Here is a 20,482-nt window from a genome sequence, read left to right as displayed (position 1 = left end):
TCCAGGATCCCAGAAAATAATATTTTAATTGACTGGGTCCAGTCTGCTTGACACATGAGATAGGCAGAAACAATAAGAGGAAAGGGAACTAAGCCTTATCATATGAAGGATTTATAGGTGATAACCAGCACCTTTATTGTACCTAAAGCCAACAGGTAACCAGTGTAGCTCACATGAGCATAATATAACACCCCTGTCACTGCCAGCCCCATGGCATTCTAAGATTAGCTATGGTTTCTGAGCAATCCTCAAGGGCAGTCTATCTAGAGTGTATTACTACAATCCAGCCAGGAGAAGACCAAGACAGGAGTGACTATCAAAAAGACTTGAAGACAACATTTTCATTTCACACAAGACTACTAAGAAAATCAGATTTGGTATGACTTTTCTTTCAACTAGTTATTCTAGATTGTACACCTTATCCTTTCTCAAAGGTAAAATGTTGGAAATGTTTTTTCAATAAGAGATCTGTTCCTGTTATGTATTGTTTATTTGTCTCCCACAAACAACAGCAAAAGTTCTAGACCTGATTTGAGTTTTAATATAGTAGTTATGAAGAGGTCAGAGGAACAAATATTATTGCAAGCTCTATCACTCAAGAACTGTACAAATTTTCCAAATAATTCAAGAATAAAGGTCTAGGAACAAAGAAACTTTCAAATTTTGAGTAATTTAAAAGATGAGAGAGCCAACTTCCAAATCTGACAACTTTGTGGAACTGAAAAAAAAATCACTGTTTATTGCATGGGTACTCTCCCCCCCATTTCTTTAAAAACAACTTCTTTTAAACCAATATTAGTAATCACCAAAGAAAGTTTGTATATTTTTATAATTGTTTTGTTCAAAATAAAAGCAGAGAATATAAAACAAGCTATAATGTACTACATATCAAAAAACTTTTATTGTGCATACAATAACTGTATGATATTCATCCAGATAGCACAATTACATCTAGACTTTTCAGGATTAAAAACAAAGCACCAAGTAAATGTGAAAGACAAAAAATACTGTAGACGTTATGTGCACAAATAAAATGAGATATTCTCATTTTACAATACTCAAAACAATTGCAATAAACATATAATAATAAAACTGGCATTCTAAATAAAAAGTTGAAATGTGTACAATGTTAGGGATAAAAAGCAAAGTCTACGTAAAATGAGATAACAAATACAATATTTAAAGAAAATCTACACAATATTCTAATATTTTATTCATTTTATTAATTTGCAACCATATATACTCATACTTCACTTTTATTAATATAAATCAAAATATTAGTATGAACTATGATGTAGGGTACAAAATTGGAAATTCAAAAGAAAAGGTTTCTTTATTTCCTATTTATCTTCATGAATAAAACCAAATATTTCTGAAGATTAATTCACAGTTTCTTGATGATTGGGAGAATCATTCAGTAGTTAAAAATACATATAATAATAAAGATAAGAAAAAACATTACCAAAAATTGTTGCATTAAATTGGCTATTTTTCATGGCATAATTATCTGAGAGACCTGAGCTTTAAATAAGGGAAGAACAATCCACTGCTCTTAACAGTCACTTCAGGTAAAATAACAGAAATTATATAACTGAAAAACAGGAATTATGAAGCACCTAAATGTAAGAAAGATACAGTTCATAGTATTCTACAGCAGTGTTTTTCAACCACTGTGCTGCGGCACACTAGTGTGCCGTAACATAGTGTAAGGTGTGCCGTGGGAAAAACACCCGGCTATAGTCAATATAGGCACAGAGTTAAATTTTTTTAACATTTTCTAATGGTGGTGTGCCTCGTGATTTTTTTCATGAAAAAAGTGTGCCTTTGCACAAAAAAGGTTGAAAAACACTGTTCTACAGATTTGAGAGAAATAAAGTGGATCAATGGTTGGCTATCTAGACAGGAAGGCCACCTGAAGAAGGCTGATAATGCCGAGCTTCATGAATGTGTGAATGAATGAGGTTGGAATTCTATAACATAGTACAGTATTTACATACTTCCACAATGGACAGAGTCCAACACTTGAGTTCCCCTGAAATGGTTTCCTGTGGAAAAGTATACAGAGGATATTTAAGGGTTGAGTTTGGACCATGTGTTACATTAGATGAAATTGTGTAGAATAATTTATAGCCCAATGTTTGTTTATACAAAAGCCTGCTTCAGACAAGCTAGGCAGTTTACAATAAATAAAAGGAATCCCCATACAAAGAAATCCCATTTATACCTAACCAAAAAAAAGCATATTACCAATACAACAAAAAACATAATCTTAAAAAATCAAGAAAAATCTGAAAAAGGCGATTCAACCTACATTTTTTGTTGTGAAACACTGCAGCAATGTTGTGAACAAGTCTATCATGCTGAACCATTATTGCATAGGTATAGATGTTATGTGACCCTTCCAGCAATTGTTTTTTTAAAGCAGTCTTGCTATGTGATGAGATCATAATGGAACTAATCATACCAAAACAGGCCAAATGCCTGCAAATCATGGATAAAGTTCATAAAGGCAAGCATTGAGCTGCAAAATACTTCACAAGAGCAGGTGCAATCCACCAGCTTTCCAGAGCCCTTCCTAAGAAAATCCTATACTCCACTAAAATGTGAATGTAATGATTTAGAATATAAATAATTAACAGAAAAATAAATTAACAGTGGAAAATGCATACAAAATTCTGACAATACTGGTTGTTCATCTGTATCCTTTTCCAGGTACGGAATCAACAATTGCCAAAAAAACCTGCTTAATATAACAGCTTCATTAAATATTAATGGTTTACTTTGGATTAAATTTTAATCAAGAATAATCAAGCATCAAGTGATTTTCATAGAGTACAAAAATGATTTCAGCCCAATGGATTATTATAAATATATACTTCAAGTTCAAAGAAGGGAAACTTGTCAAATTCTGAATTAGGCCATAAATAGTAGTTACCGTATTTTCACCCATATAACCCGCGGGTTATATGCGGTTTTTACATGCACAGCGCCCCCCTGCGGGTTATATGCGTGGGCGGGGTATACAGAAAATATTTTACACGATCGGAGGCTTACACGATCGGAGGCTTGCTTCTTTCTCCGTTTCTTCCCCCACCCCGATCTCAGCTGTTTCCTTCTCCTTCGTTCCTTTCCTCTTCCCCAGCGTGCGCAGGCTTCTTTCTCCGTTTCTTCCCCCACCCCGATCTCAGCTGTTTCCTTCTCCTTCGTTCCTTTCCTCTTCCCCAGCGTGCGCAGGCTTCTTTCTCCGTTTCTTCCCCCACCCCGATCTCAGCTGTTTCCTTCTCCTTCGTTCCTTTCCTCTTCCCCAGCGTGCGCAGGCTTCTTTCTCCGTTTCTTCCCCCACCCCGATCTCAGCTGTTTCCTTCTCCTTCGTTCCTTTCCTCTTCCCCAGCGTGCGCAGGCTTCTTTCTCCGTTTCTTCCCCCACCCCGATCTCAGCTGTTTCCTTCTCCTTCGTTCCTTTCCTCTTCCCCAGCGTGCGCAGGCTTCTTTCTCCGTTTCTTCCCCCACCCCGATCTCAGCTGTTTCCTTCTCCTTCGTTCCTTTCCTCTTCCCCAGCGTGCGCAGGCTTCTTTCTTTCTCCGTTTCTTCCCCCCCCATCTCAGCTGTTTCCCTTCTCTTTTACTCGCCGCGGGTTATATGCGTGGGCGGGTTATATGCGTGGGCGGGTTATATGCGTGTGCGGGTTATCTGCGTGGGCGGGGTATACGGGAAACATTTTACACGATCCAGAAACCCCGCGGGTTATATGCGTGTGCGGGTTATCTGCGTGGGCGGGTTATATGGGTGAAAATACGGTAATAGTTAGAAAAGGATGGACAATTATGGCGACATTATGAACTGTAGACTTCAACTCCCAGAATTCCTGAACCAGCATGGTTCACCCCTGACTTAAGAGTTTAAAGTGGTACAGATTTCAATGAGGTTGTGGATGATGCAAACAACTCTGAGCTTTATAGTCAAAAATCTCTCCCCATTATCATATGGGGAGAGATTTAAGGAATAAAAGTTCCTTAAGGGCAGGCTTCAGTCTTCTTATCTGAGACCACTAGAATTCTTTTCTTAATGCCAATGACAAAAAACACAACATATTTTCATTGTTCTTTTATGCTAAAATTTCAACTTGAAAGCAAAGTCTTAAACAGAACACAAAAGAAAAACTGTAAAATGCTGTTACCAGCATTTCCTGGTAGCAGGAAATCATTATTTTATTCAAATAAATATACAGCAAAAACTATGGGGAATCTCTTAGCCATCAACCACCAGAAGAACTTATATCATCTTGGCTACTTGAAGATGTGTGGACTTCAACTCCCAGAATTCCCCAGTCAACATAGCATAGCATAGGTGGCTGAGGAATTCTGGAAGTTGAAGTCCATGCATCTTCAAGTGGCTAAGGGTGAAAACCTGACTGAGGATATTTCCTGTGGATACACAAAGATTTCCTCTCAGGTTGTAACAATGATAAACATCCTGATCCTTCTTAGGCAAATCCTTAAAACTTGGCTTTATTCCCAGGACCTGGATTAGAATGGAGTCTAACCCCTTGTAGACCCTTTTGCTTGTTTAATTGATTGCTATTCTTTTCCAACTTCCCTTCAACTCTATATTGCAGTGATGGCTAACCTTTTTGTCACCCAGTCCAAAAGCACATGCATGTGTACGCAAAAGCACGTGCACACACATCCATAATGCAATGTGTGCATCACCACCACCGCCCGCACACCCAGCTGCCCAGCACACATGTCACATCTCCCGCATATGCGCCCCCCCCAGGTATGCATGGCAGAGATCCGAAAGCCAGCTGGACAGCAGGAGGCATGCGCGCATGTGTGGTGGAGCTGAGCTGGGGCGACAGTTCGCATGCCTGCAGAGAGGGCTCCGTGTGCCACCTGTGGTAAGCATGACTTAGGTTCGCCATCACGGTTATATTATATGGTTTGGAAATTGCCCAGTGTATATGCCACCTATGCATTTAATAAATAAATAAATAAATAATAAATAAATGAATAAAAGACGTCTTGCAGAAAACTAAGGTATGTAGTCCATACTGCCTTCATTTTCTGTTCATTGTTGCAGGAACTGAAATGATCCCTGAAATAGAACTGGATACTCAGAACATCCAAAATGCAACCGAGATTTCTGAAGAACACTTGTTTGCTCGAAAATTAAAGCAAACTTGTTTCAAATCTTTTCTTCCCTGAAGTCTCATTAAAATACTCAGTGCACGTTAACAATGCAAACTACTATAAATGTATTATGAGAAATTTCCAAACAGATATTTAAATAACTACAAATTTTCCAGCTACAACCTACAAAAGGATTGCAATTTCCAGCTATCAGCTACAAAAGGATAGCAAACCTTTTTTTTCTTTTTACAATAAATAAATAAATACTGTTTTACAATTTAAAAAGTATTGCATTAAATAAATTTGACAAAATGGCAGGTACGTTGTACCCTGGAGTGCCATTTCCTATTTACATTCTTCTGTGCAAATTCCAATATGCTAGGAGTGAATTATACCAGAATGAGATAAAGGTTAGGTGGTATTAGCTACATACTTCTCAGAAGTGATTCTAAATCTAGGACTTAAAAAAAAAATCCACAAAATAAATAGTGTTTCATTTAAAATAATTCCTCTTTGTATCCAGTTAGGATACTCCAAAATCATGAATTAAAATGCAAGTTCAAGTAAAAAAATGGAGGTCTAAACACATACACTATATTGCCAAAAGTATTCGCTCACCCATCCAAATAATGAGAATCAGGTGTTCCAATCACTTCCATGGCCACAGGTGTATAAAATCAAGTACCTAGGCATGCAGACTGTTTTTACAAACATTTGTGAAAGAATGGGTCGCTCTCAGGAGCTCAGTGACTTCCAACATGGAACTGTGTGATAGGATGCCATGTGTGCAACAAATCCAGTCGTGAAATTTCCTCGCCTCTAAATATTCCACAGTCAACTGTTAGCTGTATTATAAGAATGTGGAAGTGTTTGGGAACGACAGCAGCTCAGCCACGAAGTGGTAGACCATGTAAACTCATCCAACATCAGTGTGTGACCTCACAAATGCGCTTCTGGAAGAATGGTCAAAAATTCCCATAAACACACTCTTGAACCTTGTGGTCAGCCTTCCCAGAAGAGTTGAAGCTGTTATAGCTGCAAAGGGTGGACCGATGTCATATTGAACCCTATGGATTAGGAATGGGATGTCACTTGCAGTAAATTCATATGCGAGTAAAGGCAGGTGAGCAAATACTTTTGGCAATATAGTGTAACTAACTCATATTCACACCCATTACTGTATTTACCAAAGATTTACCACAGCAAACAACAGAAATGATATTTCCCTAAAGAATGACCGAGGTAGCAGAATATACACTGTACAGTAGTAATGAAACAAGCGCAGCACATATTTCTGCCTGAGTTATCTGCAGAGGTAAACTGTTGGCTAACCTGATGAATCCAAGCTTATAATTTATTATTATCCTTCGAGCCAGAGTTCCGGGTTTCATGATGTGCAGGATGTACGTACTCAGCAAGTCCATGAAGAGGCCTCTGCTAATAATTTCCATGTGTTGTAGCGCTGAGCTCCAGTTGGTCAGCCAGCATCACATCCTGTATTTCCACAGAGGCAGGCAAAATGTTCCTATTTGTAGCAGAGAAGGACGTGCTATCCTGCAAGTTTAGCTCTATGTATTGAAGTCATTGTAAGTTTTTTGTCTTCACACTGTGTCAAAAAAAAAAACAAAACCCAAACACCACCAGTTGGGACTGTTGAAATATAATAATTGATATAAATGGAATACTCCTAAATGAATCTCCTCTTTAAACAATCAGGATTTGTTTACCTTCTAAAAGGAGATTATTTAATCCAATGATGGTAGCTGCAAAGTCAACCTGTTCCACAAAGTCAGAAGTAATGATGTTCACTCCCATGATTCCTGGTTTCTGTAACTTCACCCAGTTCAGAATAAAAGGAAGATTTCTATGAGAAATAAAGGAAAATATATGAGACATGCTTTACGCTCTAGATAATAATATATTGTCTACATATATTGTGTGTTATGTCATAATAGAAAAGACTATTTGTATCTCAGGGTTGAGATGGGGAGTTCTTGGTGCTCTCCAAGCTAGGTTGTGCTAGCACTGAAAATGTTACCTAGTTGGGTAATGAAACATCTGCAAGAAAATAATCAAGATCAGAGAGGACCGAAGACTCCCCTGTAAACTATATGATAATCTAAAATACTTCTTGGAAATAAGAAAATTATTTGTATTACATATTATACTTTATCATTTAAAAAAATATCTGCAAAAGCATGCCACATTTGAAGCCATCCCATATTATAGGTCAAGAAGGGGGAAAGAAATCAACAAATGCATTGCAACGCCATCTAAATTTTCCATAAGTAGGATTTTAGTGGCACATAGTAGATAAACAATACTTATATTTCTAAAGTTATGTCTACGCTCAGAAAATAGCTGAATATTAAAATATGCAAATAATGCACATTTTTGTGCATTATTTTTATATTGTACCTAAAATTCTAAAATTGACCTTTTAATGTTGATATGCCACCTAATATCTATATCTTCCCAACAACATTTAAGCATTCAAAATAAATACTGTGAACCTGTGATCTCTTCACACACTATGCCAAGTAATAATTTAACAGCTGGTTAAATTATTTACTAATACGTTAGACTACGTTATGATTTAGTGAGAGATAAAGGTGCTAGGCAAACATTTAAGCAGGTGGTGTTATTTAAGTAAGCTGTTTTCCTGGATGTTTTTTTAAAGTTATTATTTTAGTCTTTCCCTACAATAAAGTGAGAGATGGTGTTAAAACATCATGAACACTATAAGTTAATTTTTGCTTTCAAGTGTTTGGATTTGAGAAGCAAGCCATTAGAGATACAATTGATATATGCGAAGAATGAAAAGCCTTTTTTAAATTCACTCTTTTATCCAGAAGCCTCTTTCAAGCAAACTAAATATTGCCTAGTTCATTATGTCTCTATGTAGCTTGCATTTATAGTCATATTTTATGTCAGCTATTCACCCTAGAGTAGAAATGCGATAATATAAGCAAAATAAATAATATTTTATTGGTTTGCCTATTTTTTGCTGATTTAATATTTCTGTACCACATGATTTGGAATATTATCCATGATTGTATTCTTTTTACTATTAAAATAATTACCAACACATTTGGTAATTAGAAGGGGAAATAATTTAGCACCATCTAGTGCCTTATAACCGTATAGCAATTATTTTTTTGAAGTAGAAATTTGAGTTATAACAACGCATCTTTAACTCTGATAGAGATGAAGATAGGTTTTATTTGAGCATTCTGTGTATTGCCACTGCTTAGACTATTTTTCTGTCTACTGAAGTTATAGTAGGTTACTTGCTATATTACTATAACTGACACAGCTAGTACTGCAATAAGTTAAAGGCAATGAGAAATTAAAATGTTAATAGACTAGATTAAGTACTGTAATTGAAGAAAACAGAACCTTATCACCATTAATTTGTCAATATATCTTCGGACTAAAGCTAAGGATTATTACTTATTTTGGCTTTATATATAATAATCTCGCTTCAATAGTGGCTTTTGTTGATTCATACATATTAGCAATAGCAATAGCACTTAGACTTGTATACCGCTTCACAGTGCTTTACAGCCCTTTATACGCAGTTTACAACAGAGTCAGCATATTACTCTCAACAATCTGGGTCCTCATTTTATTCACCTTGAAAGAATGGAAGGCTGAGTCAGCCTTGAGCCTGGTGAGATTCAATCTGCCAAACTGCAGGCAGTCAGCAGTCAGCACAAGTAGCCTGCAGTACTACTAACCAATACAACTCCCTCATTACTTTTATCAGTTCTGCTGATGATCCTGATAGGAATTGAATATCTGGAAGGCACCAATTGCTTATGAACCAGTACTGACTATGTCTATATATCTTGCTATATCAAAACCAAAGAAACCATGTTATAGTTACTAATAACTGTTGTTAGCTTGAACAGGGAAGCGATATTTGAATTCTAACAAAGTTGACATGAAACTATTTGAAATTATTTATTTTATAGAAATAATTAGAGACATAATTATTCAAATAGAGATAAGGGAGGATGTGCAAAAAACAGAGATATGAAGTGGGCAATGAGAGATATTTGGAAATCATTCAGAACAAACCAAGAAAGTTTTGAACAGCTCCAAAAAATGTCTTGAATTGTGATTTCAAGGAACATCACCTACGGTAGTTTTTTAAATGACATATTTTTCATCAGGTTTCCATTTAAGGATAATACTCATGAAAGGAGAAAGCACCTAATGAGGAATACATTTTCATTTTTACACCCACCCACTATTTTCCTCGAGGGGTGCAGAAGGAGATGGTTCTGTTTGTTTTCTTTTTTGTACTCACTGTATTTTGTAGTTGTATATTTGTGCAAAAGCTGCAGTCCAATGTACAGTTTCCAGGAATACTTGCATTCAAAGCTGTCTTTTTGGGAGTGTAGGGGTGGAAATCCTGCCCCACTACGGTAATTCCCCAATTATCTTAAAAAGTGTCACTAAGAGGTAAATTATATGTAAGGTTAAATCATCATTGGAAAAAGTGCAGGTTTAACACTGTCACTTTTACTTTGAATGAAAAAAGGCCATTGATGGAGCAATTATTACATTTCAATTTCTTATTTTCCCTAGTCTGATCTTCCATCCCACTGAGCTACATGGATTGAATGAGTAGACAAAAAAGATAAACAAACAAGCAGACCAAGGGGCTTTTTCCAGAATGAGTCTCCTTTTGCTTATTGGTTCTTGCTCAAGTATCAACAAGGAGTAAACAAGATTCACCTTTTCTTGTTTACTAATGGGGCCCAATAGTTCGTCAAGCAGGGAGTAAAGAGGAATGGAAGAATAGGAAGCGTATCTTTCTCTGAACTATTTTCTATGCTGGTCCATCTACAGAGAAATGGCCAACAAAGAAATGGATTTTATCACTAAATAGCACAATGGGTCCAGGGCTGCCAAGACTGCTGAGCAAAAAACTTTCATGCCTAAGGACAGTGGTGAAAATCATTTTTTTTAAACTCTCAGTTCTGTGTGTGTGGCTTAGTGGGCATGGCAGGAGAAGGATATTGCAAAATCTCCATTCCCACCCCATTCTGGGGCCAGCCAGAGGTGGTATTTGCTGGTTCTCCGAACTACTCAAAATTTCCACTATCCTGCTGGATTTCACCTCTGCCTAAGGGTTATATGTGTCTTGCCTTACATGTATGTCCACAAGAAGCAAAACTTAGAAAGAGCTGGGAACTTCATAGCTGTGGCAACTTCTTCCTCCTTGCTCCTTTCCAGCCTTTGATGAATAGTAAAGGGGAAAAAATGCTCTCTACTTCTATCTCCGAAATCTTTTCTCACCCAAGTGGCCATTCCTCCTTCAAAAGAAGACTGGCGATAGGTTTAAAACTACTTTTTAAAAATGTCTCTAGTATGTCAAGTCCCTTCAATTTCAGCCAGAAAGAAGCAGGAAAGACAAAGCCTTATTTTATCACAGAAGATAATGCCTGCTTATATTTTATAATAGATGATCATGTATGAGTTCCAGGTAATTAAAGGACATTCTTCTGAAACTTAAGAATGACACTTTTCCCTCTTTTATTTTTCTTTGTTTCTTTTAATTGGTTCTAATGGAACAGGAAAACAGGTGGGATATTCTCTCTGCCCAAGCCCAATTTGCAAGTATCTCCAGAGGACAGTTCCCAATCTTCTTCTTCTTTTATCACTTTCAGATGTCGAGGGAGATACAAAATTCTGGTTCCTGCTCTTCTGGAGGCCTCAACCATTGTTATTTGATGCTGTTGTAATCCGTTTTTGATGTTGTCTCTCCATCTTCTTCTGAGTCTACCTCATGTTCTTTGGCCTTCTCTTCTTTTTGTCTATGCCTTGTACGGCACAGACCCCCAAGACATGCTCTCCAGGTGAGCAAACGCTTTTATTTGCTGTTTTTTTATGTTTAAAATTGTTTAGTTTAATTTAGTTTAAAATTGATTCTATGCCAATTCTTTCTCTTCTGATTTTCTGGTTATCTTTTCTGGTTACTTCAGCAGCTTTCCTCAAACATCTCATTTCCGTGGTGACTAACTTTCATTTATCAATTCCCAATGACTCTTACAATAATCTCCCAGGAATCAAAGGATTGCACCCTCAATGACTTTACAAGGTAGGCCAGTTTATTTAGTTCATTATCAATAGTTGGACAGAAAACGTAAGCAGATACTTACCTGTGAACAAGAGTGTTTTTCAGTCCACGGCTGAGGTGCCATGCAAAAGTTTTGACTCTTGGTGTGAGAATAGCTTGGGAAACATGGAAAGTTCCATGTTTTGCTCGCTCATTCAGGGTGGTCTCCAAGAACTGCAGCAGTTTATGCACATTAGTTGTGTTTGCCCAGGGAGCTGGCATTTTATTCCCTGCCCATAGAACGGGGTAAATTTCATATATAGAATGATGGTAGAAAACAAGAACCTAGAAGAATGGAGGTAAAAGTGAGGCAACCGAAATCTCTACCTGGATTAAATTCATTTATATTCATATCACTCTCTAACAATGGGCAAAAAATACAACAGTATGGAAAATATTATTGTCTTTGAGGCAGCACAGAGATATGAAAAGTAAAATCTGGCCAATATCATGGCCATATCATGTAAGAGCCAAGGTGGCGCAGTGGTTAAAAGCAGCACTGCAGGCTACTGCTAGATCAGCAGGTCAGCGGTTCAAATCTCACCGGCTCAGGGTTGACTCAGCCTTCCATCCTTCCGAGGTGGGTAAAATGAGGACCCAGATTGTTGGGGGCAATATGCTGACTCTCTGTAAACCGCTTAGAGAGGCCTGAAAGGCCTATGAAGCGGTATATAAGTCTACTGCTATTGCTATTGCTATTGTTAAGTGTTATTAGATAAACTCATAACTGGTTACTACCACTATCATCTAACAAACGTTCCCAATGGTGGAAACAATTTGAAGGACTTTCAAACATTTAATAAAACTTTCTATATAATCTTATTATATTTGTAACAACGAATGTGATACTGAATTGGATTGCATGAGTTGCCACTCCATTCCATTTTAGTCCTGGACTAAAATGCAGCACTATCTGCCTTCAAATACCATATTTTTGGAGTATAAGACGCACCTTTTTCCCTCCAAAAAAAGGGTGAAAATCTGGGTGCGTCTTATACACTAAATACATCTTATACAGTGAAATCCCACCCCATTTCAAAAATGGATGCGCAGAGGGTTTGGGAGGCCTTCAGAGTGCTCCTGGGGCCGGGAAGGGCAAACACTTTTTAAAAAAAAAATTACCTCTTCAAAATCTTGGTGTGTCTTATACTCCAGTGTGTTTTATAACCTGAAAAATACGGTACTTAATCTACTAGTGAACAGAATTAGGGACATCACAGATTAAGGGAAATGAAAAGAAATAACACCACTCATTCCTTGAGCTCTCACACAATAAATGGGGTTACACTAAGGATCTCATTATTTGTTCTACTTGTTGCCATTATGTTTTTGAATCCACAAGGGGAAAAACAATAACATCTCCTATGCCATACTGCATTGTGAGAGCTTCATTTATTTATAGATTTCCCTCATTTGGGTATCCTTTGCTTCATTCTCTGGAACATAAAGGCAGTCCCACGACAAATGGCTGGGCTACTGTTGAATTATCACCTATAAATATTTGGTTGTGATCATGAATTAATGCATTACATTCATTTGGAAGCAAGTCCCTCAACATTCTAACTTTTGAGGTTTGCCAGATTCACCATCTCGCTCATTTTATTTTTGTCTAAATCTAGTTCTGATGGATGTTTTTATAATATTGGTTTTCTTTGCGTTGTGAGTTGCTCAAAGTCATTTGTAGTTAAGCAGCATCAAACTGAATAAATAAACGTCTACTGCTAGCGTTTACATTCAAATAGTGCCACCTGGTGGACAGCTTTGGCACCTGCTGCTGTTTGGTTTATTTTTGAGAGAGCTGAAGAAAGCTATTCACATGGCTAAAGTTGAAAAAAAAATGGCATAGATCAGGGGTCGCCAACCTTTCGGATCTCAGGGACCACTAAATTCATAATTTTAAATCCTGCGGACCACTAATATGCATTTTTTAAAAAGATAAATAGTATTTAGTGCAATATAAAAATGCAAATAATTTTTCTGCGGACCACCAAAATTTTCTCACGGACCACGGGTTGGTGACTGCTGGCATAGATGACCAAGTCTCTGGAGATCCCTATTTCTTTAGAATGCATTAATATCGGAGGAAGAATAAGGATAGCTGCTTCGCGGAACTGAAATAATTGGAGAAGTTCAAACTTTTATAAACTTTTATAAACTAGGACTGTGATGGCAAATCTTTTAGACACTGAGTGCCAATACTGCACACATGTTCATGCCCAAACTGAAAGGTGCATGTGCACAAATGTGCACATGTGCAGCAGAGACCCAAAGACCAGCTGGCTGGCGGGAGGCGGGGTAGCCCAACTTTGGCAGTACGGCAAGAGGTAAGATCTTTTTCTTTTGTGAGCTTCTGTTTCGTCATTTTCAGGGAAACAGAAGCTCATGAAAGAAACGCCACAGAGATCTGACCTGGGGTAACAGCGCACGTGCCAGCCGAGAGGGCTCTGCGTGCCATCTCTGGTACACATGCCATAGGTTTGCCATCACGGATCTAGGAGGAAGAGAAAGTGTGACAGAATTGGGAAAGGCACATAGTTCATAGGAAAGACAATAATATTGTGGTAATGTAGCTTTTATGAAAGATGGAAAAAAACAGGATTGAAAATAGATCAAATTAAACGGGACAGAACTGATTTTAGAGGTAGATAAACAGTTATTAAAAGGAGGTCTGTGTTTAGCTAGAATGTACAGAATCAGGAGGGTGTCCTTGAAGGAAGTAGGCAAGAATTATTTAAATAGAGGGCATTCTTTAAGGCCTGGGGAACATGACAGTATGCAGAAGAGACTCAAGCAAGCTCCTCCTTGATTCTCATTGGGATTTAGGGGTGGGGAGTGAGGCAAAACATAATCAAGCTTGTACAATTTTGTTATTACAGCCTATTTCAATAATGTGAACCTCTTTCAGTACAGGTAGTTCTCAACTTACAACAGGTCATTTAGTGATCATTCAAAGCTGCCATGGTACAAAAAGTGTGAGTTATGACCATTTTTCACACTTACAACCATTGCAGTATCCCCAGGGTCACATGATCAAAATTCAGACACTTGGCAGCAAGTTCATATTTATGTCCCGGGGCCACCTTTTGAACCCTGGGTCACCTTTTGAGACCTTCTGACAAGCAAAGTCAATGGGGAAGCCAGTTTCACTTGTGTTAGTAACCATGTTACTAACTTAACAACTGCAGTAATTCACAACATCTATGAAAAGAAAGGTGGTAAAATGGGGCAAAGTTCACTTAACAACTGTTTCGTTCAGCAACAGAAAGTTTGGCCTCAATTGTGGTCATAAGTTGAGGGCTACCTGTAGTCTTTTTAAAAAATCTGGTCTACCCCGTAAAGTTGACAGAGAAAAATCTTCTATTAGCTTTACCATGAGATATATCATTTTTCATTTAAGGCTCCAGAATTTTTAAAAAGGTTAATTCACAGTGATGGACAGATTCAATGTTAATTCACAGTAATGGACAGATTCAAGGTAATTTCTATTCAGTTAAACATCCTCCTGAAAAGGAGTTCAGCTGTACTAGAAAGATAAGAACTCACAGGTATTATAGAATGGAAGAAATGTTACAGAGAGAGTCTGTGCTAAGACACAAGTAAGATAACCCAGGGAGTTCTAGAGGCTTGAAAACTACTATCTGCTTCACTTTCAGAGTTCCTTTTTCAAACACATCCTACAACTTCCAAAGATGCTTTCCCAAAGGCCATCTAATAGTAGTTTGAAGTATAAAAATGTAGATTCAGATCCAATTAAATAGGATAAAGAAAATCCTGTACCTGCTGTTGCTTTTCCCAAAGACTCTGCAGAGTTACATTTTCTACACATTCTTTTGTGCAGAGTTTTGATCCAAATATTTCTTCAATCTTGCTGATAAGATACATATGATGATTCACATCCATGGCATAGAAATGATTGAAATCCAGGAAAATGACTTCTTTAGGATGATGGGTTAAGAAGTTGTTTATCTCCATAAGTCCATCACATACTGTGCTTCCAAACAAGCCATGTATAAAGTAGATTTCCTGTCCTGCTTCACCTGGTTTGGAAGATACACGGAGGTCAAAATAGCGTATTCCACTGTCAAGCTGCTCCTTGAATGTCAGATTTTGTGTTACTGACCATTTCTTCATTAGCTTTTTTACCAAAGGGATTTTAGCTATCCGCCGAATTGCTATGGCTTGATCTGGTCCCACGGGAGCTTTCTCATCCACCCAGTAACTGAAGGAGTCATGTGAACCTATATGGGGGAAAAAGGGGGACAATCAATATAGATTCTGCCTTACTAACCTATTAAAAAAGAGATTTTTAATATCTCTACAGGCATCTGAATGGGGGCAATGTTATATCAATACCATTTACCAGGATTTTCAAAAGCCATTTGACAACATTCCTCCTCAAAAAATTCTTAAGATAAAAGAATCAGTTATAAGAGTTCTTTGATGGGCTTCTAACAGCTAAAATGAGAAAGCAAGGAAAAGGAATAAATGGACAATTTTCTCAAGGGAAGGAAGCAAGAACTGAATACTGTCAAGGAATTGTGTTGATGTACATGTTCTCTAAACAGGTACATAAAACTAAACAAACAAATTTCTAACCTATAGAAGCAGTTTACTGATATCTTTTGAACAACAAAAATTAATAGATTTAAGAAGTCTTAAAATATTTATTTCAGTAAAGTGTGTAGTGGAAGAAGGTTTTTTTTAATAGCATGATCCATATTCAAAAATGGGCTGCTTCAAACATTTTGTGTGGAGGGTATTTTGAGCAAAAATTTTGAGTATTTAAAACTTCCTTCTCTGACCTCTGAACACTATCAGGATGACTGAAAGTACCTGTTTGGTATGTGACAGGAATGTTTCATAATTCAAAAAAAAAGTTGTGAAGATGAAATGGCACTGCACACAAAAAATAATTCTAATATGAAATATACTGTATGCAACTAGGTAGGGCCAATGGCGTACCCTTGTGTAGAAATCATCTAACTGCCCAACCATTTTTTAGTATTTAAAATATTGTCTCTCTTTCTCACGCAGTCTCTTTCTATATGACTGTGCCATGCAGTTTGTGAGGCTTTTTTTAAGTTGCAAGTGGTGTCCTGCTTCATGTGGCAATCTTACGCAGTGCACAATTTGCACACCAGGTGGCCCTTCCATGGGTGCATAACTCAACTCTATCCTAGCTATGACAAAAATAACATTTAAAAACACGTGCTTAAGAAAAGTACACATTTCCTTGGAAATTGAAATTCACAGGACCTCTAATATTTTTTACAAGTATCAAAGTATAATATTTCACAATTAATCCATCAATCAAACCAAAAATACTCACAAAATGGTAATACTAAAATAAATATAACATCACCTTTCACTTTTCCTTACCTTCAGTTTGTTATTGACATGCTGTAATTTGGGGTACTGGAGAAGCCAATTGTCACAATATTTCAACTTTTTCATTCTAAAAACATTGCTCAAAAATATATCTATGATACAAATAATACGTAGCTGTCAAATAGCAAGCCATTAATGGTTGATAGATATCTTCCACGTGTACCGTGATTCATTCTTAACATTCATAGAAATTAATATGCAGCTTAGTCACATTCAATTATATAAGAACATTATGTGCTAACATATTCTCATATTACATCATAGGTGACGTAAATTATAGCACATGAAGTAAATTATAATGTACTCAAAACAGAAATAAATCTTCCTGATGTAATATTAAGAGTTCATAATGTGCAGTATTTCTTAAACACACATAGAATTACACACTATGAACTCTTAATATTACATCAGGAAGTTTATTTCTGTTTTGAGTACATTAGAATTACACACATACACACACACACACACACTACCTTTACTAGAAAAAAAATAAAAATAGATAAAAATAGTGGATAGTATCAGCCTTCCTTTAGAACAGGAAGAACAGCCAATAAGAAGTTTTGTTCCTAAATAAAGGAATAAAACAGTACATAGAGAATTTGGAGTAGAAAGAAATGTATTGTACTTACAGTCTATGCATGCTTTTTATTGTTTATTTATTAATAAATTAGATTTTTTAAAAGAGGTACTGCTTATTAGAAATATTATTTACCAGCACTGGACATATTCATACCATTGGCTTATTTTGAATCTTTTAGATTATAAAAAAAATTAAATGTTTTTTGATATTTGAGATATTGTAGATAGACAAATCATTGTTTTTAAAAACCAAGTGCTGGGATTTGCCAATAACTTTTAAAACAGATTCTAGTGTCCTATCAATTTAATCCCTTTGATGGCTTGAACATTGAGAATGTAGATGCTATGATATCTTGTCCTATTAAAACGCATTACAGTTGGTGTCAAGTACTTAAATACTCTTCTTGCTCTTATGGTAATTATTAAATTTAAGTAGATGCTTATAGGAATGAAATAGAAGGATACATTCTAATTGGCTTATTCTATATTCAGTCTTAATGCTCATTTCATCTGCTACATCCATGTGCAGCTTTCCCTAACAATAGTCTGAATGACTTTACAGCTACATGAAGTAGACTGATAAACTCTTTGCAATCTGTGATAAAGATAAATATTCTTTCTTGGAATTCTGCAAGAAAAAGTAAAAGAAAAAGTAAAAGAAAAAGTAAAAGAAAAAGTAAAAGAAAATTCTGCAGAAAAAGTAGTTTTACATTTCATTTCAAATGTGAAGGCTTTGGGAGAAAAAAGTAACGATTTAAATCTGGAAAAAATTATATGTGAATTTTAAATAAAAATTTAAAAGAATTTTTTCTCTCTTTCCTCATTCTCTGTAAGGTAGATTCTATATAGTAACAATGCAAATTACTTTTAACATAATACACTCTCTAGCCCCATTCGTTTGTCAATAATATTTAAAATGGGATTTTTGAGCAAACATTTGACAAAGCATTTGTATTAGCTACTGTTATGACTCACTAGCCCATTTCCTCATTTATGTCTTTAACACCCAAGACGAAAGGGCAGGTTTTGCTAACATTCTCTTTAATTACAAATAAAACACAAATCAAAGATCACCATGTGCCAGCTATGGATTTTCCAGTTGTTTAAGGTGACTAGACTTAAAGAAGAACAAATGATTCATCTAATCTGGTATTCTGAGATTAGTTGGAGTCAACTATGGTTATTGCTAAGTAAAGGTCATTTCTCCTAATGAGCTTACATTTGTAATTGCATGCTTTCAATCTAATATAATATGGGAATGTTGTTTGAGCTCAGCTAATGATCAGCTTTTATGAAAAAGATACAAGTACTGCTGAATACTTTATCATCAGTAAATATGTTTATAGCACTATTAAGCCACATCTATTTATTTTAATAAGTAGAAAAGGCATTCTCCATATTTAATATTATCTATATATAACTGAATATTTAGATATAGTATACTTGATTTAACAGATTCTCAAATTAGCAGACTTTGGAAGCAATGGACAAAGGTTTTGTCCAAACAGGCCTCTGAAATAACAGACAACTCTTTCTTGTTGTTTCTTGGGATATAGTAAAAGAAACAAACCAATAAATAAATCTATTATTTGTATGCCAATTGAGAAGGAATCTTCATTGTCACAAGTAGACCTGCAATCTCTGTTGGTGGTTTTTTTTGGAGGGGGGGGAGGGGCTGATCTTTTAACTGCTTTCTAACTTTGGGAAAAATAAATTAAATGTACCCTTCATTGATTTTTATTATTTTTATCAATAGCTCAGGACAGCGAACATATCCAACACACTTTCCTCTTCCTATTTTCCCGATAACAACAACCTGGTGAGGTGAGGTGAGTGTGTGTGAGTGGCCCAAGGTCACCCAACTGACTTTCATGGCTAAGATGTCAAGGTCTCTAGTTTTCTAGCCTGGTACCTTAACAATTAGGCAAACTGGCTCTAATTTAAACCATATATGAGCAAATTTCCTTTTATCCAAATTTAGACTTAAGTTTAGTCTGGCTGTAGCCGAATTTCTAGCTGCTGCATTTATATGAAGGAAGAAACTATTTCCTGAATTATTTTGTTTTCTATGACGTGTCAACATGCGACTCGTCTTCTTTCTTAGCTGTTATGTTTCTCTCTTGGGTCCTTTGACTGTAGTAAACTTTTCATTCATTCACTCAATGAAACATATCAAATTTTTATTCTGGGATAAAGCTTCTCAAAAAAAAACCCCACCCCCACCACCAATGTATTCTGTAAATCTTAAGACTACTAATGATATATAAAACACATATTCTGATTTTGTGAAGGAAGCAATTACAAAATGTTTTATGCGCCATTTCAAAGATACCCATTTAGTAAGATGCAAATCGCTAATGACATTTCATATTCCAGTTGTTGTTTTTCTCTTAAATGCAAAACTGCCGAATTCAAGATAATAACTAGGTGTTTAATCTGCCCCAAGCCCACATCCTGACTTTTGGATGTCACTTAGATCAATGGCACCTGCATTCACATAATTATCATAATCATTTCCCCCCTCCAGATACGTTTAAATTACGACTTTCAGAACTCTCTGGTTTCCTGATCCTTTAAAACTCAGCTGGCCTTCTTCCTCAATCTGTTGTCCTACAGAGGCCTTACCCATCACGGGTCTCGCAGGTCAGCACATCTGGAGAGGGTTTTTTTTTTTTTTTTTGGCCAAGTAAGTTTCCTATTATTGGGATGCAGGCTGCGCCCGCCAGGTGTGCATTGCAACCTCCCTCAAAGGAGGGACGCAAAGGCAGGCAAGGTCGGTTCGGTCGTCGGTTACCTGGAATGGCCAGCGTGGAAAGCGGCAGGGCGCTGAGGACGGGCGGCAAGGAGCCCATCCAGTCTGCGTGGCTGCGTTGGTTTGCCATTCCTCGCCTTCAGCTCCGGCTTCGGGAACGCTGACGCGCCGAGCGGCTGCTTCTCCCGACTTCTCCGGCTCGCACTCCTTTAACTGCAGCGCATTGGAGTAAGCGCCGGCAGAGGCTCCTCTTCTGTCATCCTCCGGGAAACTTGCCAAACCGGCAGAGCGACTGCCGCGCTTTCGCCCTGCCTGGGACGCCGCGCCTGCCCGGCTCTTAAAGTCCCCTGCATCCCTACGGCGAAGGCAAAGGAGGCTGATGAGGACACCGACCTCGCTCCGCGGGCGGCGGGAAGAGCTGCCAGGTCGGGGGGGGGACTCGCCTCCCCGGCTCCCGCCGCCCGCCGGCTTTCATGAAACGGCCCCTAGTCCTGGCGCGCCTCTC

The 20,482-nt window shown here is 37.2% G+C and overlaps 1 protein-coding gene across 1 annotated transcript; it reads right to left on the bottom strand.

Moving 5' to 3' along the window:
* Nucleotides 1-4,109: 4,109 nt before the first annotated feature.
* PLCXD2 (phosphatidylinositol specific phospholipase C X domain containing 2) lies at nucleotides 4,110-20,167 on the bottom strand. Its single transcript, XM_032219784.1, has 5 exons — nucleotides 20,020-20,167; nucleotides 15,036-15,496; nucleotides 11,302-11,543; nucleotides 6,856-6,992; nucleotides 4,110-4,135 (listed from the first exon to the last, which is right to left on the bottom strand). The coding sequence occupies exons 1-5, from the start codon at nucleotides 20,105-20,107 to the stop codon at nucleotides 4,110-4,112; spliced, it is 954 nt and encodes a 317-aa protein (XP_032075675.1). The 5' UTR covers nucleotides 20,108-20,167.
* Between the last annotated feature and the right edge of the window lie 315 nt (nucleotides 20,168-20,482).

This window comes from Thamnophis elegans, chromosome 6 (assembly GCF_009769535.1).
Source record: "Thamnophis elegans isolate rThaEle1 chromosome 6, rThaEle1.pri, whole genome shotgun sequence".
NCBI lineage: Eukaryota > Metazoa > Chordata > Lepidosauria > Squamata > Colubridae > Thamnophis > Thamnophis elegans.
This window is presented reverse-complemented; position numbering and strand designations above follow the sequence as displayed.

What these genes read in the sequence shown, in the direction of transcription:
- PLCXD2 (XM_032219784.1), bottom strand. Translation starts at nt 20,107, where the DNA reads ATGGCAAACCAACGCAGCCACGCAGACTGGATGGGCTCCTTGCCGCCC. An exon ending in TTCCACGCTGGCCATTCCAG is followed by an intron (nt 15,497 to 20,019) that starts GTAACCGACGAC and finishes TCCCCCATATAG; the next exon opens with GTTCACATGACTCCTTCAGT. An exon ending in AAAAACACTCTTGTTCACAG is followed by an intron (nt 6,993 to 11,301) that starts GTAAGTATCTGC and finishes TATTTCTCATAG; the next exon opens with AAATCTTCCTTTTATTCTGA.